Here is a 23,004-nt window from a genome sequence, read left to right on the forward strand (position 1 = left end):
TAATGTCTGCCCATAACAGCCCAGCACGTGGGTCTCCCATTAAAGGCAATGGACTGGGACAAGCCAGTGCTCTGCTCCACCAGCTGCTGATGTGTTGAAGGCTTTTCCTCTTTTGTCCAGTCTGCATTTTAACTGTTACCACGTTTTTCTGCAGCTCTTTGCATCTAATGGGGCACCCTAAAAGCACTAATAAACTGTTGCTAAAATTTTCCTTCTCTGGAGTCTGGAGCATCTCTCTTATGAGTAGAGACTGTGGCAGCTGGGCCTGTGTAGTCTGGAGAAGACTGAGAGGGTGTCTGTAATGCATACAAATATCTCAAAGATAGGTGCCAGACTCTTTTTGGTGGTGCCCAGTGACAGGACGAGGAGCAAAGGCCATAAACCAAAACACAAGAAGTTCCACCTCAACATGAGAAAGAATTTCCTTAGGCTGAGGGTGGCAGAGCCCTGGAACAGCTGCCCAGGGAGGGCATGGAGTCTCAGGGGACATTCAAGCATTACCTGGATGTGTTCCTGTGTCACCTGCTCTGGGCGACCCTGCCTTGGCAGCGGGCTGGGCTGGATGATCTCCAGGGGTCTCTTCCAACCCCAACGAGTCTGTCTTTGTGTGATTTTCTTTTTAATAGTGCTGGAATATTGCCTCAGTCCTTTATTATCTTTCATTAGATTTAAAAATACTTTTTTTCCCATGGTGGCTTTCCTGAGTTCATAAGCTAACTAAACCCACAGCAGTCACATGACTTGGATGAATAGTAATATTCAAGTAATTGCTGAGTAACAAAATGAACTTGCTGCCAACACAGAGTAGAAAATATGGATTTCACTTGTACAACCAGGATAGTTATTACCCCATGGATTTAGGTCCAGAGACTTCAGAAGGTCCCATTTTACTTGCTTGCACTATTGATCTTGGTGCTGACAATTGCCTGCTTATTCAATCTGAATGGACATTCAACTGGCATCTTTTAGCTTTTTTCCTGACAAGTGCTGTTGCTACTACCCCACTTTAGATTACAGCTGCGAGTAAAAATTTATAAATATTATACATATATAATCTAAAATGTAGCCTATTTCTAATAGTAATAACTAAGGGGTTTTTTCACGTAGGAATGTAACTGCAGAGAACTCCGCGCTAGTTCTTCAATGCTATTTAGAAGACAGCAAAGAACAGATTAGTGCCTGTGTGTCCCCATCGCTTATTTCTGAAAGCACGAAGGCTTCTTTAGCCCTTTCCGCCTCCCCTCGGCCCAGGGTGCGGTGTTCACTGCCCTGCTGCGATGGAAGCCCGCGGGGGAGGCAGGTCCCTCCGCACCCCTCCCCTGCGTGCGGGCTCCGGCGGCACCAGTGCATTTATTCTCCCCAGACACGGGGCCGGGGCGGCGTCCCGCACACGGCCCGGCCTGGGTGCGCTGACATGGCGGGCGGGCCCCGCGGTGACGCGCGCCCGGCGCGGTGACGCCGGGGCCCCGTGAGCGGAAGTTGTCGGGGAGGCGGAAGCGAGCGCGGGAGGCGGCGGGGCCCATTAAAGCCGACGAGGCGGGCGGGGGGCGTAGCGATCGGGGTCGGGCCGCGGCGGCAGCACCAGGTGAGCCCGGCGGCACCGCGGCTCCGCGCGCTGCCTACGGGGATGGGGGGGGGCGGCCTCGCCCCGGGCCGGGGGAGCCGCTCGCGGCCCCTCCCCGGCACCGGGGGGCCCGCGGCGGAGGCGGCGCTGTCTCGGTGCTCCCGGCCGGCTTTGCACCGGGACCCGGCTCGTTTGCCCGCCCCGAGGCGGGCCCAGGCGGCCGCGCTGCCGGCGCCGAGCTCCCTGGAGCCGGGCCCGGCGCTGCCCTCGGGACAATACGGGGGGGGTCTCCCCAGGACGGGGCTCCTCCCCGAGGGCCTTTCCCAGGATGCGCGGTTCGCCGGGCCTTTGTGGAGCCTCCGCTGCCGAGAGGCTCGGGGAGGCCCGAGCAATGCCTCCCGGGGAGGGAGCGCATTGTCTGTGCCGTGCGGAGCTGCTGTAGCTCCTCGCGAAGCCTGACGAGGCTTCGGGGTAGCCGGTGGCCGAAGGAGGGCCGGGGCTGTGGGGGGGACGGTGAAACGCTGCTCGGGGGTCGGCGGGGAGCGCTTTTAACGTGAACCGGCAGCCCCGGGAGCAATGAAGCTGGCCAAAGAGGAGACTGGCAGTTATTGCGAAAGTAGCTGTCGGTGTGTGTAAAGCTTGAGTCAGTTCTAAGAGCTATTAGAGTGGACGTTAGAAGTGCTTTTGTCTGTGAGTGTATAATAAGGTAAATTAAGTGATAGATGCATTATTAGTTTCCATATATAGAGAGAGAGAGACTAATAAATATGGAAATGCCTGATGGTTGTACTTAAAGACAATTGCACTCCCTTTAAATAGAGGGCTTATTTTAGTAGTGAAAACGGCTGTCATCTGAAGTAGGATAGGTACCTCAGCACCAAAATGTGTGTCTCACCTAGTACTCTCGGCCTTTTGTTCTCAAAGCTGGAAATTTCAGCATTATCTCCTGGAAAGCTACAAATGTTTGCTGATAAGCAGAGCTGTTGTGGTCTGTGTGTATGAGGTTTTTATATGTAAACTGAGAACACATGACAGAATGAAGGCCCCCCCCCAGCTGTAAGCAAGCTGTTCTTTGTCTGACACTTGCCAGCATGGAACCTTTAAGCTTTCAGTACGTGTCACTAGCTGGCCAGCTTTGGCCTATGCCTAACAGTCTGTATCCATGTGGGTGTTGGGTTTGGGGAAGTGGAGATTTCTCTTTTTAGGGGAATGGTATATAAGTAGCTGTGCCACAGTGTTTGTCTGGCTGTGACTTGAAGGCTGTGGTGGTACCAGTGGCATGTGAATAGTAGCTGCAGCCTGGCTATGGTTCCAGTAGAACCAGGCTGCTGGAGTCAAGTGTACCCGGCTCTCTCAGGAGCTGAATTTGAGGTTAAAGTGGGTGGAGTAATTTGAATATTCCTTGTTAAATAATCAAGGCTTCGTTGCTGTACTTAACTCAGGAAGAACAAGTATACTTTTCTTTCTCCCTCTCCCTTGTGACTCCCAACAGCTGACTGAACACATGACTTGCCCTCCATGCACTAATGAGTGGACCCACCATGCCTGCCTGGCCTGAGTCCTCAGAATTAAAACAGCTCTAATACTGTTAAATTTCAAGCACTACCTTGTTTGTTTGTTTGGGGTGTGTGTTTGTGGGCTTTGGATTTTTTTTTCTTTACTCTTTGTGCTGTTATGTTAATACCCTATGTCTGGTGTAGAAAAGCTGTTATGGGGCTAATCTGACCCCTCAATAAGGAAGACTTCTGAAATCTCATAGCAGTTTCTTGCTCTCCCAAACTGTAGTGTGAAGTATAACTGATAAGATGGAAGGGAGTAGCTGTGTTAAATGTTCTTCTTCCCTGTAGTGTCATGCAGTGGTCCTTGTCCTCAAACACCCTCATAATAGCTCAGCATAGAGTCACAGAATATTCCGAGTTGGAAAGGACACACAAGGATCATAGAAGTTCAATTCCTGGCCCTGCACAGGACACCCCCACATGTGCTTGAGAGTGTTCAAGTGCTCTTGAGCTCTGGCAGGCTTGGGGCCTTGGCCACTTCCCTGGGGAGCCTGTTCCAGTGCCCAGCCACCCTTTTGGTGAAGAACTTTTTCCCTACATCCAGCCTAAACCTGCTTTGACAAAGCTTCATGCTGTTTTCTTTATCCTGTCACTGGTCACCAGAGTGAAGAGGTGGGGAACAGGATACCCTGAGTTGTACCTTCAGGGTGACAAGTTAAGAATTTAAATAACTGTGTGGCAGAGTCTGCACTACAGGCATCCTGGCCCTCCTGTCAAAGCCAGGGAATCCAACTCTTTGAATAGCACAGACATGTTAGAACATTGATAGATCCTCAACTGAAAGTGTAAATGTACAAGCTCTGCTCTGAAGTGACATGGGAAAGGTATGACTTTGCTTAGTTTGCTGATCAAAATGAAGGCTTGTGACCAGGAGGCTTACCAGATTTATTTTCTGCAGCACTTTCTTAAAGCTCGTGTTGTAAGATACTTGTGTTGGAAGGCTTGTGAGAATTACCTGTTGGAGCAAATCTCTGGCAAAGCTTGTCCTTGAGGAAACATAACAATTGCCATCAAACCATCTGTGCAAAACTATAAATAACTCTGTCTCTAACATGTATGGAATTTTGGTCTGACTTCTGCATAAAGCAGTCTCATTTTCACACAGAACTTAACATTTGGCTGTAAACAAAATTGGCTGTGCTTGGTTAGGGTGTGTTTTTAAATGCTGCATTGTGAGAGAAGGTTTGCAGGTACCTGGCTCGAGAATAAGGGCTATGCAATAGGGCACTTAGATGTTCTCATTCTCCGAAACTGTTGGATGATGTGGGCTCACAAGTACTTATTGTTGCATGTCCCTGCCTTCAGAATGCAGCGATTTTGTTAGTGACTGAAGTAAACTGAACCTTTGTGAAACAAGTACAGGACTCACACGTTGCCAGTGTTTCCTTATGTCTTCTGGGCTTCTCCTTGGCTGTGAACTGACCTGCTCTGAAGTCCCTGTTACTGGGCTCTGGTGAACCTAAGGTTCCTTCGCAGAGCTGTAGAGTAATTTAAAGATTGTTGCCTCCACAGAAGGGAGTCCAGCTAAGACCTTACCTAAATGCTGAACTTGGTTGGGCACTAGCATGTGCTGCTTGTCTGACAGCAATCTTGCATCCCTCAGATGCTGAAGTACTTCATTCTTGCACAGCATTGTCTTGATAATTGCAATTTAATTGCCTGATGAGTTAGAGTTGAGTTGGCTTCCCTCTGCAGCTTCCTAAAATGATCTTTTGTAGTTGCTGTGTAACAGTCTGCCTTCAGATACAGCTGTGACTGGAGATTGTGAGGATAAAAGTGTCACTCTCTGCAGCATCAGTCCAAACACGAGCTGTGCATCTCAAAACTGAATTAGATATAGATAATTAATTGAATGACAATAGTTGATACACCGTGCTTATTTGTGCAGTGAGGGGCTCAACTGAAGGTCCCATTTCTCTTTAAATGCACCTTGAATAAAGCTTACAAATGAGCGTCCAAGGTCAGGAGCTGCTCACGTGCTGCTCAGAAATAGCAGGTGCTGAAGGGATATCCCTGTGTCGCTTGGTTCCCCTCTGGCTCCTGGTGTGCTTGTTGCTTTTGCTCTCTGTTGGTAGGGATGCAGCTCTCAGCCCAGCGTGCTGCTGCATTTTGTGCTGGCGGAGATCTGCCCTGGTGATGTCATCGCTGCTGTGAGCGCTGCTCCTGCGAGGCTGCTCCTCCTCTCAGTGCCAGCAAGCAGCGCTCTGTCTGTGGGGGAAGCTTTGTCAACACGGCTGTTGCTACCTCATGGTCAATGACCCTGGGAAGGGAGGCAGGCTCATCAAGGCCACTGAAGTGTGTTGATTTACAGCTTATCTCCAGTAGTCTTGACTTCTCTTGCCAGGAAACCTGTTACTGAGACCGTAGCTGTCTTCGTAGGGCAGTGAAGCTTCAGGACAGGGTGCAGTGCCTTTGAGATGGGATTGAAGTGTAAACCTGTGGCACAGATTTCTATCTGTATGATTTAAAGGCACTTGATACAGTGAGTGATTTGCTCTTCTGCATAACCACTTAAAATGACAATTTAAGGTGACTAATTGTGTCTAACTGTACTTGCATGAGTTTCAAGGAGAAAATGTTAAATGAAATTTAGTAGATCCTCTTAATGTCAATTGAAAAACCCAGTATTTTTCTTGAGTCTGTCCTATATACTGTAACTTGGTCATTTGAGAGACGAGGTGGACTAGTGAAGTGGTGGACCAAAGTGGAGGCCAGTATCTGGAGCTGCCTTCAGAGCCAACCTGCCTGGAGTACCTGGACCTTGGTTACTGGGCTACAAGTTTATCTAACAAGTCTGTGCTGAGCCCTTGAACTCTTTCCAGCTGGAAGCAGAATCCTCTTCAAAGTAACCTGTCTGGTGCTTGTCTCCCTTGAGTGGGCTGAGTCACTCGGCTCCCAGACATGGATAATGATATCTGGAGTCCAAACTGGCACAGTGGTGGCATTGTCTTGAGCATGAGCAGTGAGAGGGTTTTAGCTGAGACATGCCTGGGCCAGAACCTTTTCCCCTGCCTAACAAGATGCCATTTGCCCACAGAGTTCTCTTAACCTCACCATGCAAGTGAGGTTTTCATTGGACCTTTGTGGAGCTTCATCAAGAGAATAGGTGAAGTGGTAAAGTATTGATGCAGGATTTGTGCAAGAGGTATGAGGGTATAAAGTATGAGTGTGAAACTGAGTATCCACAGTACAAATTCTTTGTAAGTCACTGACTCAGCTGTCATGGCAAGCTACCTGTTGCACTCCCATGCTGGTACTGAAATACTTGTCCTTCCTGCTCTGCAAACCACATTAGCATAGTATTGAGTGTGTGTAGGATCAAGAGTTCTGCTCACAGATCAAGGTGTAGTTCTTAGATTACAACCTGTCCCTAGAGAAAGCTTCCTCTCTAGAAGACTCATTACTGAGAACAGGACCTCCTGGAAGGAGGAGTAGTGCTTTTGCCATTAGTGTTGATCTGGTGCTTCCCTGCATCTGCTAGTCTGCTAGTAGGATCTTCCATCAGTATTTGTCCTTTCTCCTCTGTCAAGCTTCTTATGTTGCAGGAAACACAATATTCACTCTCAGATCTGGGTATCAGGTGTAAGTTACAGCCTCTGGCAGACTTCCTAAGGGTCTGTCATTTGACTTGGTCAAAGTCTCCTTTTAGTCTCTTGTTTCCTGCCCAGCTTCTAGGAATTCTGGCAGCCAGGAGTGGATAAACAAGGCTTGTTTACCACTGACAAGGTCTAAGATCTGTGTTTTGCTTACCACTGCAAAAGTTATCTATTTGTGTTTCTGAAACTGAAAGCATCACAGGAATCTGTGAAAACTTATACTGTAGTCAAAACTAGAAATTAATCTGGGCACTTAAAAAATACTGTCAGATATGGTAAAAATCTAACAACTCAACTGTTTGTCAGTGGCCTGGCTAACTTAGAATATTTTGAATTGGACAGCCTTATCTTCTGGACACATAGATTAAAACCCAGCTGCCTCTGGCACCGTGTTTGTTTTATAGAAAGCAATAAGGGAGTTGTCACTCAGGGTATGGCCTGATGTGAGAACTGTACCAGGCTCTTGATATTTGTGTCAGGGTTACTAAAACTGTTGGGTGGCTCCACTAGCTGGGTGCTTTGTGCCAAAAGGCCAACAAACACCACTGTATAAACTGGGCTGTGTGAGCACTATAGCTGCATTCCAGTTAATTCAAGCTGACTGGAAAGCTGTCCACCAAGGAGGCCGTCGTGGTAGAGGCATCATGGAAGCTGTGCTGGTGTAGCTGCAGTGCTTTGCGTAGGCAAGGCCCTTAGTCAAGACACATGGCTTGTTGCCTAGTGTCTCCCAGCAGCCAGCTATGTGCTCAACTCTCCTCCCACATCCTGAGATTGTCTCCCCCAGGGCAGAATAGGGGAAGTTAAGCTTGCTCTGATAAAGGGGGAGGGGTGTTAAAGCAAGCATGCCTTTTCTTGTAACAGTTTTATCCTTGGGGGAAATCTGCTGGGAACTACCTGAAATCCTGTAGGATTTAACAGGGGAACTGCTTCTTACTTGGAAGGTAGGGGCACAGCAATACTGATTCTTGAGTGACATGACATTCTTGACATGGTTTGAGCCTCCAAGAGAAGGTAGCAGAAGATCTTGGGGCACTTGCTATCAGTCTGTTAGGGTATGTGTGCCCAATCCTGAGAGGATATTTTGTGGTGTAAGGGCCATTTAGCTGCTGGAGGAATCAGTGGACTACATGACTGGAAACATCCAGCTTTCAGTGAAGCTTCTGGGTTTGTCTTTCTTGTTAAGATGTCTTCCTATAAGCAAAAGACTTCTACTTCAGCAGCCCTGGCTTGCTTTCTGGGAATCCTGGTCTTGTTAGTGTGTAGCATTTAGCTTCAAAAGGATCTTTGTGGCCTCTTCTCCTGCCACAGCTGCAGTCTCCATACCTGCTACCCTCTGTGGAGAATAATGGGAGTCATCCTCAGGTTGTGGAGTAGCAAAGTGATCCACCCAAGGTGGCTGCCCAGCACAGCTGGCTGTGTCCCTGGGGACATTTTCTTTACTCCCTTCCTTCTGTCGATTTGGCTCAGTGTGATTATTGATTATCACCTCTGGAAGATCCTACATGTGCTCCTGTGATCTTAGGCTTAGCAGCAGTCTGGGTGTTGTACTGTTCCTGTAGACAGCAAGAAATGTCCTCCAGACCTTTCCCACTGCTCTTAAGCACACTGTTGGTCTGATCGAACATGGAAAAACATATGCTGTAAGCAAATGCATTTTCATGCTTGTTTTGCTCCCACTTGCAAACCATGTAGTCAGATCAACGTGATGGCTCCTCACGAGAAGGCAGCTGTTGTGATACCTAAACCAGTAGAAATGAGAGATCAGTTTTTGGCATTGGGGTGGGGCTATGTAGTTTGGACTTTATATAGTAGAGTCACAATTAATTACGGCAGCTTTACAGTCAAAACCTTGTTCAGATCCACAGCTAGTATTTAAACATTGTGCAGCATAGAACAGCTCTCATCTGGAAAAATGCCAGGAGGTGTAACAGGCCTGTGAATCAGTGAGGCTTGGACTGAAGAGCTTGCCTTTGAGAACTTGGGCTTTGAGCCTAACTGATCATATGTATCAGTGTCTCTCAGGAATGCAGCACTCTCCAAATCTCAGTCCTGAGGGAGCCACAGCTGAGCTGAGACTTCAGGCAGGGCAGACCCCTTCTCATGTGCAAGTCCTGCAATTTCATTGCACACATGGCTCCTACCAGTGGCATTACTTCTGCCTTGCCTGTGTTGTCTGGACTCTGGCAAGCTGGATGTTGGCATGTCTCCTTCCAGTGAGCTCCAAGTCCTTGCCCACATAAGGGATGTGTGATAGAGCCTTCAGCTGGGGATTGAGGGGATGTCTGAGGCAAGCTAAAACCTTACTACCACTGATAAGAGTGTCTAACCCAGCACTGGACCTTCCTTGATCACACCAGGAATCTGTTAGGCTCAAAACTGTTCCAAAGTTTGTTTCCCAGCTGGGTTTTCTGCCTGTTTCTCCAAGCTGCATGTTGCCCCACCATTCTCTTCCTTTAGCACTGAACTGTCTTAAGAGCATGTTACCCATGATCAGGACGCAGCAGAATATTTGTGTAGGCCTGGTGTCAGCTCCCTCTGGGAGCTACTTCAGACCATGTCAGTTGGCTTTTAGCACCATGTCACACTGATTTGTTGCCTGTGTTGAAGCAGACAATCAACAGAACTTGAAGCCATGTGGCTGAGCTGCTATTGCTGGTTCCTAATCTTCACTCAGCTCTGGAGCAGCTGCTCCAGCACTGGTGGCTGCAACTCTGCCCTCAAAAGGCGGTGGAAACTTACTGCAGACAGATGTAGTCTAAAAAGCTAATTCCTCTGGGACTCTGAACCATGTTCTAAGATTCAGTTTTGATCTGAACCATGTCAGTGTGCTAGCAGGCATCTAAAGCTCCAGGCTGTTCTTCAAGAAGGTGAAGCTTTTGGCATAGGACTCTCAGATGGGGGTGGGATATACTGGACAGTGTATTTACACCTGACAGCTTGCAATATAATGTTTTACACAAGGTATCAAAAATTAAGTTGTAGCTGAGGCTTCCAGCTCCATGAACAGAGGTAATTTTTGCCTCACAGGGCTGTCTGGGAAAGGTACCAACTGGACAGAAGCCTGCTCTTGGTGGAGCAGCTCAGCAGGCAGCTGAGCTGCTCCTCTTGAGGAGGGAATGAGGAGCTGTGCTTGAGCTTTTGGCTGGGTACCAGCAGGAAGGAATATATTGCTTAGAACAGCAACATAAACGTGTTGGGAAGAAGGAGGTGGAAATCAGTTTTTAGATGCTACTGTAGAACAGCAGCTAGAGTGTACCCTTCAGTGAAGCTGTCACAGGAATATCTTACCAGCTGCTTTTGGTATGGGCTGTACCTGAACTGACTGCTACTCCATGGTGAATCTGTGAGGCCTGAAGGCACCTCTGATTGTATGGACTGTAGGAGCCCATTGCCCACAAAAACAACCTATTTACAGGGAGCAGTTCTTGCAAGGTGTCAGCCCAGATTACAAGATGTTCCTGATTTCCTTTTTAGACACAGCACGTGTCCCCACTAAATGTGAGGCTTTTCTCAATGGTATTTTTCCAGTGAGCTGGGAAAGCGGAGTTCCTGATAGTCCTGTCATGGGAGTGGAAGACAGTACTGTCCTGCTTGTGCAGCCTTTGTCAGTGCACGACTCAACCTGCTATTTTAACTTCCTATGTCTCTGTAATAGTGCTCAGTGTGAGGATGCTGGATACATGTTCCACCTGTAGAGCACCCAGGTTTGGTAAGGAAAATATGCAGACTCTGTAGCAGTCAAAAACATCAAAGGCAGCTGTATTTCTAGTTTCTTCCTTGAAGGCAGCTTGGCATCTCTTAAGCCATGTTGATATGAAATTAATAGCCCCTGCTGATTGTCTTCTGGCTACTGCTGTGCTTTTGCCCAGCTGAAAAGACAGGACTTGCTGTGTCACTCTTGGGAGAATGCAAGTGATGTGTTAAATGTTGGTATCTGTTGGTCTCAGATTTGTGTTGAACTGTTCAGGCAGTCACTTGTAGCTTTGTACTGGCTGACACCTTGTTAGCAATGTCTGTCTGACCAGCCAGTGGGAACTAAGCTGTTGTTAAATTGTAACTGGTAAAGCTTGTTCATCCCCATCTGGGCCTCTGCTGCAGTTGGAGTTTGAGGCTTCAATACAAAGAGTGTCTGGACTGCTCGGACACTGCAACCAGGAACTGTGACTCTGGTTAACTAATGGCAATAACAGGCTATGCCTTTCCTCAGGATGAAGCCTTGCTTTTTCAGAGTAGCTGAAACATGAATTTTCTCCAATTTATCTACTCAAAGGTTTAGCTAAAGCATTGCAAGGTACAGTTTGACCATGGGGCAAGTTGTATGTGCCAGACTGTTTGGTGTGCTTGGTCCTCTAAAAACAGGATAAACATTCAGTGACCATCTCATTTCAGTGGCTGAAGATCCAAGCAGACATAAGCCCTTGAGATGTCAAATGTGCTAGGGATCTTGATACTTTTGAGAGGGAACTGGTTCAGTCTGACTGAGCTGGTCCTGAATAATATTTCTAGCTTCAGTTTCCTTGAAGAAATGCCAAACCTGGTGAGGGAGGAGGGAGGGAATAAAAATAGTTCTCTGTAGTACAGAGACATTCATGCAAGAGAACAGTGAGTAGAGGTGCTGTTTCTGTTTCAAAAGTGCACTTGGCTGCATTTTGGGACACTTTTCCCACATTTCAGGACACAAGGTTCTTCCAGAGCACAAGGGTAGAGCTCTTGTCTGGTCACTGTGGTGAGCATGCTGTCATGTGTGGTAACCCCTAACAGACCTGATCTGTCCACATCACCTTGTTCGTGGTGGGTGTTTTTGCTAAAGGACCTGTGCTATAGTGGGAAAGTAGAAGCTCTGCTTATCAGCCATGGCACCCAGAACAGAGCTGCAGTGCTTCAGGCTCAAATACACCTTTTTGTGAGATACCTGCTTACTCTTCTGCTGCCTGCTGGGACAGGGAGCAAAACTAGGCATCCATAACTCTGTGAGTTTAGCTGTGCTCAATGCCTGCTGCCCTACCACTTTGCGCCTTGTTGGTGTGGTGTTAAATATTCCTGGCAGAGGACACAAGGCAAGACGTGCTGGCCAGCATCCTCACTTCAGCGCTGTGCTGGTTGCTAGCAGAAGGTGCAGGTGGCAGGCTGATAGCTGTAGTAACAGGCAGCTCCTGGTCAAACATTCCAGCCTCTATAGACATGTTAGGATTGTGATTCCAACTGTTCAGTAGCAAAGCTGAAACTGAAAAGACTGCTCAGCAGCTTCAGAACTGGTATGGGTATGCTGCTGCTTAGGGAGCCTTGTCTTCCAAGGATGTGAGATTCCCCTAAGGCTAGATGCTTTCACTCTGAAACTGTCCATGAGCAACTTAGAATATTCCTTTTGAAAGGCCTGCTTCTGTTAAAGCATAGCTAATCTGAGGTCTGGTGAGCCATCAATGCAAACTACTACTGTTCCTTGCTTGTACCAACCCAATTTATATTAAAATGCCTGCATTGTTACTTGACACGTGAACATCTCTAAGGAATTCGTAACCCTCCATTTCTGCTTTGAGTTAAAGCAGCTGTCTTAATATAGCAAGGGAAAGGACAGTTGTAATGTACTCTGAAGCAACAAGGGAAACCTAATTAGACTTGACATAGGCTTTATTTGCTCTTGCATCTGAGCTGTAGTGCTGTGAAGCTTCATAGGATGGGTTTTGACTCTTCCTTTCAGATTAGCTAAACCAGTGATACTTGAAGGTTAGGTGTTAGCAATTTTCCCTTGCTACTCCTGCAGGTGAGTGTTAAAGGCACTAACAGTATTGTGGCACAGTGTGTGCTATACCAGCTTAATTTCTTGAGGGTCAGCATATCATTAATGGCTTGTTTGCTTAGAGGATAGGCTTTAAAAATTGAGTGCAAGGTTTCCTCTCCTGTATTAGAGACAGCTGTGTCATTTCTTTGGCACCAGTTAAGCCAGGGGGAGGAAGGATGCTGATGATCAGCCCTTGGCTGATGTGGAGTGTCCGGTGGCTCCTGAGCAGGGCTGGCTGGGTGTGCTGCTGTGGGCTGTGTTCTGAGCAGTCATGCAGATGACCTCGCTCAAAAAGATTGCATGCAGTGTGAAACAGAGCCTAGTCTTGGATCAAATCTTAACAAACAAGTTTTTCTTTGTGATACCTCTGAAAAAGGAAGTGTTTTTTTCAGAAGTGCTCCCGGGACTGGACACAAGCCCCATGTGAGCTCTCATACTGCCATCTGAAGGGTGTGTGCCTCAACAGGGTGCTGTGCTGGAGTAATTGTGTCAAATACCATGAGGCAAGACAAGCTGCATTATATAGTGAAAAACAGTCTTAGTGCTGAGTCAGTGGGATCCCAGCCTATCTCAACTCAACCATTTTCTACAGGACCTGAAAATGTGTTTCCTTGTTGTACTGGGCAAGGAATAACTTTGAAGTGTTGGTCTGTTTATACCTGCAATAGAAGATTATTAAAGAGGGCTTGGCCCATCAACTGACTTGGCTTCAAGGCAGTATCAGTCAAGCCTGGTAGAACAAGGGTGTGAGGCCGGGCAGTGTCCACTGCTGGTCCCTGGCAGGGCTGCAGTTCCTCACTGTCTCATGGCCCACACCAAATATGAGGCTGCAGCAGCTCTTCCTGTGCTATGGCTCACATCCGTTGCATCACCTGGGATGGAAGCTGAGTGTCTCACCTGCCTGGTGTTGATGGGGCAGTGACAGCCCTTCACACTGCTGGGTAGCCTGTCAGCTATGACAAGAAGGCAGTGTCAGCTCTGACTCAGCCTGACTTCCTATGTCTGCAGGTGGTTGCTCAGCTGAGTTACTTCTAAGGTAATGAATCTTGACAGAGCAGTTTTCCCTCCCCTCGTAGTGGAACTTCAGGCTATGTTGAACTTGGGAGATAAGCATGCAGTGTGATTTAGTGTTGCAATTTAGGGCTCTGCAAATCCCTCCCTAAGCATGAGAACTAATGCCAGCTTGTCCAAAGCTGCTTCAAATACCAGGAGGCAGTGAGCTGAAGCAGCAAGTGATATTGGAAATGCTCTGAGGAAAATAGAAACAGTTCCCAGAAGCATGCTGGGTTCTGGCACAGCCACTTCTGGGTGAGTTGTTTTCCTCTGTCCTGAGGAAATCAGGTGACTTGCACTGGACCTGAACCTATGCAGATGTTTTTCATGACAGTTCAGTGTACACAGCTGTCTTTAAGCTGTTTTAAAGCTCTGTTCACTTGTTTCTTGCTCCATCTGGGCTGCTTGTGCTGCACAAGTCTCTGGCTTGGCTGCCAAAAGTGTCCCTTGTGTGCTTTGTGAACACGGGAGGTGCAGGCTTGAAGAGGTTTCTGTGGTCTGTTCTACCCATAGAGTTCTATAGGGGAGACAAGCTATGGTGTGTGCAAGAACAGAAGCAGAGCTGAATGTTGGTGTTGCTGACAACTTTCAGCTGGCTCTGTCTTGGCGAGCATAGCTGGGCTGTCAGTTGGATCAGTGAACAATGCAGTTCACTGGAAAAGAGGTGTTGACACTTGGAGAAACTGTCCTCCACATGCTCTCTGGCATCTGGTAACACCCATCTAAGGGTGGCATGAGCCCTGTGGGTGACCTGTCACTGCTGCTCACTCCTCAGCACTGAGTCCTGTTTAGGTGTATCTCAAGGATATCATGAGGTTATGCAGGAAAAAAACCCAGAAGGGCCAAAGCCCAACTAGAAGTTAATCTGGCTACTGCTGTAAAAGACAATAAAAAGTGGTTTTATACATTAGCAACAAAAGGGGAGCTAAGAGGAATCCCCATCCTTCATCGGATGTGGAGGGAAACATAGTTGAAAGGATGAGGAAAAGGCCTGCTACATGACTTAGACACACACTCAAGACTCAGTGGCTTTGTGGGTGGGTACTGAGGGAACTGGTGGAAGTGCTCCCTGAGCCCCTTTCAATCAGTCATGGCTCCCTGGGGAGGTCCCAGTGGACTGGAAATTAGCAAATGAAATGTCCATCTACAAGAAGGTTCAGAAGGAGGATCTGTGGAAGGCCTGTTAGTCTGACCTTGTTGCCAGAGAAGGTTATGGAGCAGATACCTTGAATGCCACCATGCAACATGGACAGGACACGGGGGATCAGGCCCAGTGAGCATGGGTTTAGGAAAGGCAGGTCCTGCTTGACCAACCTTGTCTCCTATGCACTCCTGCTTAGTGTATCAGTGAAAAGCTGTGGATGTGGTCTGTCTGGATTTTAGTACAGCCTTTGACACTGTTTCCCACAGCATTCTCCTGAAGAAGCAGGCTGCTCATGGTTGGACAAGTGCACTGTCTGCTGGATAAAAAACTGGCTGGAAGACTGTGCCCAGAGAGTGGAGGGTAATGGAGGTCCATCCAGCTGGCAACTGGTCACCAGTGCTGTTCCCCTGGGATCAGGGCTAGGGCCAGTCCTGTTTAATGTCTTTATCAATGCTCTGGGTGAGGGGATGGAGGGCACCCTCAGTAAATTGGCAGATGACTCCAAGTTAGGTGGGAGTGTTGATCTGCTGGAGGGTAGGAGGGCTCTGCAGAGGGATCTGGACAGGCTGGGTCAATGGGCCAAGGCCAGTGCTGTGAGGATCAACAAGGTAAAGATAGATCCTGCCTTTGGGTCACAACAGCCCCCTGCATCTCCAGGCTGGGGGCAGAGTGGCTGGAAAGTTGCCCATTGGAAAAGGATCTGGGGATGTTGGTTGACAGCAGCTGAACATGACCTCAGGTGTCCAGGTGGCCAAGCAGGCCAGTGGCATCCTGGCTGTGTCAGCAATAGGGTGGCCAGCAGGACCAGGGCAGTGATTGTCCCCCTGCACTGGGCACTGCTGAGGCCACAGCTCAAATCCTGGGTCAGTTTTGGGCTCCTCACTACACAAAGACATTGAGGTGCTGGAGTGTGTCCAGAGGAGGGCAAGGGAGCTGGGGAAGGGGCTGGAGCACAAGTCTCCTTGGCACTAGCTGGGGGTGTTTAGCCTGGAGAAAAGGAGGCTCGGGGGAACCTCATGGATCTACAACACCTGAAAGGAGATTGTAGCCAGATGGAGGGGGGAAGGGGGCTGTCAGTCTCTTCTCCCAGGTGTAACAAGTGACAGGACAAGAGGAAGCAGCCTCAAGTTGTGCCAGGGGAGGTTTAGGTTGGATATTAAGCAAAATTTCTTCACTAAAAGCACTGTCAAGCACCGGAATGGGCTGCCTAGGTCAGTGGTGGAATCGCCATCCCCAGAGGCTTTTAAAAGCTGTGTAGTTGTGGTACTGAGGGACATGAGTTAGTGGTGGCTTGGCAGTGCTGGACTAATGGTTGGACCCATTAGATGATCCTAGAGGCCTTTCCCAACCTAAACAACCCTGTGACCCTGAGGTGGGTGCAGTCCAAAAAGGTGTAGCTGTAGGTGCATCACTGCAGTGGCTGCAGGGGTGCTCCTTCAGCTTCTGCAGCATTCACTGACAGCAAAGGCTAAAGCACTTCATGTCTTCTAACCCTCAAAGCTTGAGATGATTAAGCTCTTTTGCAACTGGTCTGCATCTAGTGAGAGGCTTTTACAGCTTGAAGCCTCCTGTAGTAGTGGGGTGAAATGGGTGTAGTTATCTACCACACCTTAGGCTGTTGTGTATCCCAGGAAGCACATAAGGATCAAGCTGCTTGAAGACATAAATCCCTGTTGTAGAAGCAAAGGCCTCCTTAGCTGTGAAAATCAGGAATAGCTCCTGAAGAGTAGGAGTTGTGCTGTAATGAATGTGGTATATATAGCAGGATGGGAATTTTAGGGTAAGCAAGTCCATATATAAGGGCTTAATACCAAGGCCTGTTGTCAAGGATCTTCTATAGCCATCTTGTGCTCCTCTTTCTGTACTGAACCTGCAGGGCTTTTCAGGAAAGCCAAGTCCTTGTGTTGTGGAGCTGGTCAGTACCAGAACAGGGTCTGTGATCTGATCCAGCACATAAGAGTGGCTGGCCCACCCCCTCTGCAGAGGTGTGGAGCAGGGCCTCAGGGTAGGAGGGGTGTGCTCAGCCACTAGACAGACCCTGTACTTGCTCTCACCATGCTAAAGAATATCCAGAAGTGTATTCAGGCCTGCTGCAGCTGATGAACTTGTAGCTGCCTCAGTGGTCTGAAGGAGACCTGGGAGCAGATGAGTGTGGAACTCCGAAGCTCAGCTCTCTCTTTCACTGGATGGACCATTAGTGGCCAGTTTAGAGCCTCCTGCCTATGAAATTTTTCAGTTGCAGGATGCAACTGAACAAACAAGTCATCATCTAATGGAGTAGATGACCATCAGTAGGCTGAATGTAGAGGTTTGTCACTGTAACCTTATTACACCAAAGCTGAGGTGGCAATGGTCATCTTCCTGTGCCCTCAGAGAAGCCACAGTCTGGTAGCAGTTTGCTCTGTGTGGCTGTTGCAGCTGCTTCAACCACAGCATGTCCTTGGGATTTGGTTCTTTCATGTGTAAGAATTATTAGTCTGTGTTGGGAGCTGGTATGATTTACTGCACTGCCTCAAGTCAAGGGAGGTGGCCTGGGCTAGTCTATCTACCAAATGGCCTGGAAATGGGATCCAGAAGGGTCTTGGTACAGTAAATGACAAGTGCTCAGCTCATCTACCTCTTGGTATTAAATTGCCACTACTGATCTGACATGGCCCAGCCTGTGTAGTGGGCAGACACCTGGTCAGTGCTGAGTGTAGCCTTGAACTGGAGTCTGGTTTCAGGAGTGCTGGGCCCTGCCTGTCACTGGCTCCTTGCTGGGAGTCAGGTTTCTCAGACTTCAAACTTGCTGCTTGCTTTCTTGAGGAATGACATACTAATGGTTTGTGATGGGATTGTTCTTCCTTTCTAGTGTGAAAGATGACTTCTAGGAAGAAAGTGTTACTGAAAGTAATCATCCTTGGAGACTCTGGGTAAGTGGAAGAGCCTTTAAGATGCTAATCTGTATCTGGCAGAGCAGTGCTCTTGACTAGTGGAAGCCTGGATGCACTGTAAGAAATCAGCAGTGCTGGGAGGAGATATTTTACAGCCCATGATAGCTGTGTTACCTCAGGTCTAAGAACTTCACTGCCCTCTGTTTTGAATGTATCCCTGCAGTTTTGTATCTTGAGGTCCTGCCACAATATTAAATGGGGAAAATGTGGTGGGCAGACCACTGGAGTAGCAGCGTGGAATAGCCTTCTGCAAGGAGGACATGTGCTGTTGGAATGAGTGTTTCACTTTAAAAAAAAATTATTTTTAAAAAACCCCCAAACCACTAGTAAGCATTCTTAGATAACTTCCTAAAATTCTGTCTCTGTCAGAGACATAGTCTGTACTGAGCCATCTGCTTTGCTTCTCAGGGCTAGCTGGAGCACGCCCCTTGGAGTGAAAGGCTTTGCTCTGTGCTCTCAGCAAGGAGTCTGCTCTGCTGTCACAGGTTCCTTGCTGTGCAGGCTGTAACCTGATTCCCATGACATAAGGCTTATTTATACCACTGTCCCCAGCAAGCTGTTATTCAGGGAGTGATTCTCAGCCACACAGAGGGCATGTGAGCCTCTGAGCTTGCTCTCTGGGAAGGATCTCCACCTCTGGGTGCCTAGCAGATGTGTTTGTGAGCTGTTGCCATCTGAGAGTGTCTGGTTTTCCACCTCCTCCTTCTGCAGAGGCTGAAGATTACTGTTTGTTTTGGGTTTCTCTGAAGCACTTCATCTTCCAAAATTGCCGTCATGGTCATAATGTGATGTCTGTTCCTTACCAAGGATCAGATTAGTGATGGGGAAGTGAGGTTTCTCAGGATGTAATCCTTTGTATCCTTGGGTAGCTAATGCTCTTGCTCAGCTGGTGCCTCAGCATCTCTTGGTGTGCAAGCCCCTACTAGCAGAGGTGGGTGCTTTTTCCCTGGTTGAAAAGCCAAGAGGTTATGGGCAATGAAGGGCACTGGAATGTTCTCTTCAGGATGGTTAACTCAAACATTGTTGTAGAAACAGCCTACAAAGTCTTTCTCTTTTGTGTTCCTGTGCAGAGTGGGAAAGACATCGCTCATGAACCAGTATGTGAACAAGAAATTCAGTAACCAGTACAAGGCTACGATAGGTGCAGACTTCCTGACAAAAGAGGTGATGGTGGATGACAGGCTAGTGACAATGCAGGTAAGGAGGGACTCTGCTCCCTGCTGCAAGGGGTGCCATCACCCCACTTGTATGGAAGCATCTGCTCTGGTGTAGCCCAGACTGGTGTAGGGATCAGTGTACTGGGTGTGACTCTTGTTTGCACTGAACTTCTGTTAGACATTAGTGCCTCTGGGCTTCTCTACAAATTTTTGCATGAACTGAACAAGGGAATGCAAAGATTAATCTGGGTTCAGCTAACAACAGTGTTGCTAGGCCCTGTTCAAAAAACTGGATTTGGTATTGTCAGTAAACTAGATCTTGTTAGAAAGATTCACTTCCCTAGTGTCCAAGAACTGGAAAGGACTCCTTAGGTCAACCATTCGTGTCACCCTGAGTCCTGTGGGTGTAGTGTTAACCTGCCAGCCTGCTTATGTCTCTGATATCTGCAGCTTTCATCTCTCCATGGTGAAACTGACTGCAACACAGCAAAAGCTGCAGCCATCAGAGGAGTGTTTGGACTCTGCTGATATCCAGGTGCATACAAGTACTGCAGGCAGGTCACCTGCTAACCCTAATACCCAAGTTCTGCTTGCCCAGGACAAGGATATGTCCCTGGCTGAGGCTGAACACAAAAAGGGTCAACTATCTTTAGAAGGTGTTTCTGGCTCTTGATGCTTAGTGCCTACAGAAATCCCCAAGCCTGCAGGTGCTGCTATCTGCCTAGCTGGGGACTATATGTGCCTAGTGGGGAGTTTTGGAATTAATGCCCTAATTGCAGACTGATTGTGTCAGAGTAGAACTGGCTTATCTGCCCTGTCTTTTGCTCCAGATATGGGATACAGCAGGCCAAGAACGATTTCAGTCTCTGGGAGTTGCCTTCTACAGGGGAGCAGATTGCTGTGTGCTGGTATTTGATGTCACGGCTCCCAACACGTTCAAAACCCTAGACAGCTGGAGGGATGAATTCCTCATTCAGGCCAGTCCAAGGGATCCTGAGAATTTTCCTTTTGTTGTGCTGGGAAACAAGATTGACCTAGAAAACAGACAAGTGAGTACTGGGACTTACTAACCTCCTCTTAAGGAATTGCTGGAGTGGGAGACCTTGTAGAAACACAGGAGGGTTACCTGAGAAACGGGAGTGGGAGGTGCCTGAGAGTGGCTCAGATGTCTGCCACTGGAGAAGGGTTTCTCCTGCCTGGAGAGGTCAGACCCCTGTGCACAGCATGCTCCTGCCCACTGGTGGAAGGATTGCAGCAGCTTCCTGGGGAGGTGCAAGGAAAGGAGCTGCTTCTCCTCCTCCACATGTGCTGAGCAGCTCCTATGGGAGCAAGCCAGTGCTCTGTGGTCTCATCATCCTTGGGCATGGTCCTCCTTGCCCTGGGGCTGGGTCTGTCAGGTGATGGGAAGTGGTATCCTGTGTTCTGTTTCAAGGCTGCGGGTCTGATGAGGTCAGAGCTGCTCTGGTTGGATATGAGGGATCTCTGGCCTTGCCCTGAAAATAAAACCCCTCCCTGCATAGCAGAAGGTAGTGATGCTGTTCTCTGTCCACCCAGGTCACCACAAAACGGGCACAAGCCTGGTGCTACAGTAAAAACAACATCCCCTACTTTGAAACCAGTGCCAAGGAGGCCATTAACGTGGAACAAGCTTTCCAGACGATTGCACGAAATGCACTTAAACAGGTACGGAGGGGGGCAGCGTGCAGCCCTGCCCCAGTGCTGTGGGCAGCCTGGGGCTCACCCCCAGCCTTCCCCAGCTCCTTGCATGCTGGGAGCTGTCTGCAGAGCTGTGGCATTAACTCCTCCTTTTCTCCCACTAGGAAACTGAAGTGGAACTTTACAATGAATTCCCTGAACCCATCAAACTAGACAAGACTGACCGAGCAAAGGCTTCTGCGGAGAGCTGCAGCTGCTGAGGGGAGCGGGAGGGGTTGAGCACAGTCCTTCACAAACAAATATCACACTTAGGCCTTCAAACACACAGCCCCTCTTCTGTGTTTAAAATGAAATTACAAAAAAAAAAAAAAAATTTGCATCTCCAGCTGCCAAAATCCACCCATCTCTCATGAGCATCTGAGTCCTGCACTTCAGAGCTCACGTCCCTGCACCATCCACATCACACTTCATGGTAACAGACCTTTCTCTTAGTTTAAAATGGAAACTGTTATGTATGTTTGGAACTGAATCTAATTCCAGGTGTCCAATGGAGAGAAACTGTTTACAGGTAATCTGTGTAACAAGTTACATACATTTTTAACTGTCTCGTGTTTTCCCCTGTGAAGGCTGCAATTGGAAAGGCTGATTACCCATAGTTCATTGCAAGCTCAGCACTCAGTCAGACTAGGTTGAGTTTTGTATGTATCTCTGTTAATGCTTGTTACTTTTAACTAATCAGATCTTTTTACAGTATCCATGTATTATGTAATGCTTCTTTAGGAAAAATCTTATAGTACATGTTAATATATGCAACCAATTAAAAATGTATAAATTAGTGTAAAATTCCTGAATTACATGTTCAAGTACTGAAACACAGGTTGTGTAGAAAGTGAGGAGGACACTTGTGACCTGCGGCGTGCTAGCAACACAGAGTCCAGATAGAGGCAGTATTCTGTACAGTAGAGTTGAACTATGTAAGCCTTCTTGTTTTGAGGCCAAAAAGGCTTCATCTTCTGGAAAAATCTGTCTGGCTTCCTTGTATCTAAATTCTCAGATTTGCATAACAGCATTGATATGCACACTGGATTATTGGATTTAAAATTAAATACAGCTATGAAATGACCTCATTTGTTCACCTCCCCTACTGCTTAACTCCTGCCATCCTGGAGCAAGCATGAGGAGCCAGAGCTGAGGTGTGCCTGTGGCTCTTTGTGCTGTGGAAGGAGCTCCTCTCCCACTTGGGGTGTGGTAGCTGTTTCTTGAGGAATGACCTGGACTACGAATCTTCCCTTTCTTCTTACTGACTGCTAATCTGGATTTTTGGTATGGAAAAACTTGGCAATCTAGTCCCTTTCCTCTCTTCCTTTCTTCCTGGTATTTGTTCTTGCATTTGTAGCTTGCTTAAATGGAGCCCTTCTACCTGTTTTCCAGAGGTCTACATTCTAGTACGTAGGCTGAGCTCTTATGTAAAGAAACAAACATGATGCCAATAAACTTAACAAGAACAAACCTTCTTGTTTACTCCTGTTTCTGACTCTTTTTTTCCTCCACTAACATGCTTTCTTCTGTCTAGTCACCATTCCAGCAAGCCTCAATGCCTGCTAAATGAAGGACATTTCTGCTTCTTCCTTACTATAAACTTTGTGCCTTCCAGATGGGTTTTTGAGAGTGGGGTGAACCAGCTCTGCTTGCTTGGCTGGGGCACTGCTAAAGTGTTGGGGAAGATGAGAGTTACCCCTCTGCTTCTCTGGAATCTGCTTGCAGGGGCAGGAATGATGCTGGATCAGATCCCTCAGTGAGTACAGTCCTTCAGCCCTGTTCTGGGCATATGTCCTGGACAGCCAGTGTGTTTTGGGAGAGGCTGTTAAAGCTCTTGCTGCCTTCCCCTTGGAGGGGTTGTGTGAGCAGAGCAGGCTCAGCCCTTCCTGCTCACCAGCAAGGCTGGCCTGGAATTCCTTGGAGTGAGTTGAGGGCCTTTCCGTGGTCCAGCCTAGTCAAAGTTAAGCCTTTAATTTCTTAATGCTGTGTATGACCCTCTGCTTGCACTCACCAAGGCTGAGCTGACAACTGTACCCAGAGGAAGATGGAAAACAGTGAAACGAGGGCAGTTATTTCAAGAGCTTTCTAACAGTCTTTGTGCTCCATATCCTATTTTATAGTGCTGTCCTGTCATACTTTTCTTACTTGACCAGGCTTTTGCTGTCCACATCAATCTCAAATAACTGCACTAACAGTGTGTCCTGGTGGGACCACTTTTCTGTCTTCATGCTTTTTGAAAGACTTGGACCTTCTGCTCATCTTCATTTAAAGTGTTGCTCTGCACTTGTTTTCTTTGGACACAGCTGGAATGTGGAGAAAGCCAAGTTGGGGGAGGGGGGAAAGGAGATGGTCTGAACTTTGCAGCCCTCTGCCTGGTCTTGGGTAGTGGAGCTGAGGCTGCAAGGGCTGTGGCTGAGCCTTCAAGCCTGTGTTTAATGTCTTTCCAGTCAGATAAACTGGCAATAACCCAAGGCAGAGTGCTCCAGATGGGGTCGGACAGCTGTGGGGCTCCTTGCCACAGGAT

The 23,004-nt window shown here is 48.0% G+C and overlaps 1 protein-coding gene across 1 annotated transcript; it reads left to right on the top strand.

The window, feature by feature from the left end:
- The first annotated feature begins 1,491 nt into the window (after positions 1–1,491).
- RAB7A (RAB7A, member RAS oncogene family) lies at positions 1,492–21,962 on the top strand. The gene is made up of 6 exons (XM_053989598.1): positions 1,492–1,585; positions 17,547–17,607; positions 18,699–18,825; positions 19,616–19,834; positions 20,340–20,468; positions 20,606–21,962. Exons 2-6 carry the CDS (start codon positions 17,555–17,557, stop codon positions 20,699–20,701), a joined length of 624 nt encoding a protein of 207 aa, XP_053845573.1. The 5' UTR covers positions 1,492–1,585; positions 17,547–17,554; the 3' UTR covers positions 20,702–21,962.
- Positions 21,963–23,004: the final 1,042 nt, after the last annotated feature.

Source organism: Vidua macroura, chromosome 13 (assembly GCF_024509145.1).
Source record: "Vidua macroura isolate BioBank_ID:100142 chromosome 13, ASM2450914v1, whole genome shotgun sequence".
NCBI lineage: Eukaryota > Metazoa > Chordata > Aves > Passeriformes > Viduidae > Vidua > Vidua macroura.

What these genes read in the sequence shown, in the direction of transcription:
- RAB7A (XM_053989598.1), top strand. Translation starts at nt 17,555, where the DNA reads ATGACTTCTAGGAAGAAAGTGTTACTGAAAGTAATCATCCTTGGAGAC. An exon ending in ACAGGCTAGTGACAATGCAG is followed by an intron (nt 18,826 to 19,615) that starts GTAAGGAGGGAC and finishes CTTTTGCTCCAG; the next exon opens with ATATGGGATACAGCAGGCCA. An exon ending in TTGACCTAGAAAACAGACAA is followed by an intron (nt 19,835 to 20,339) that starts GTGAGTACTGGG and finishes CTGTCCACCCAG; the next exon opens with GTCACCACAAAACGGGCACA.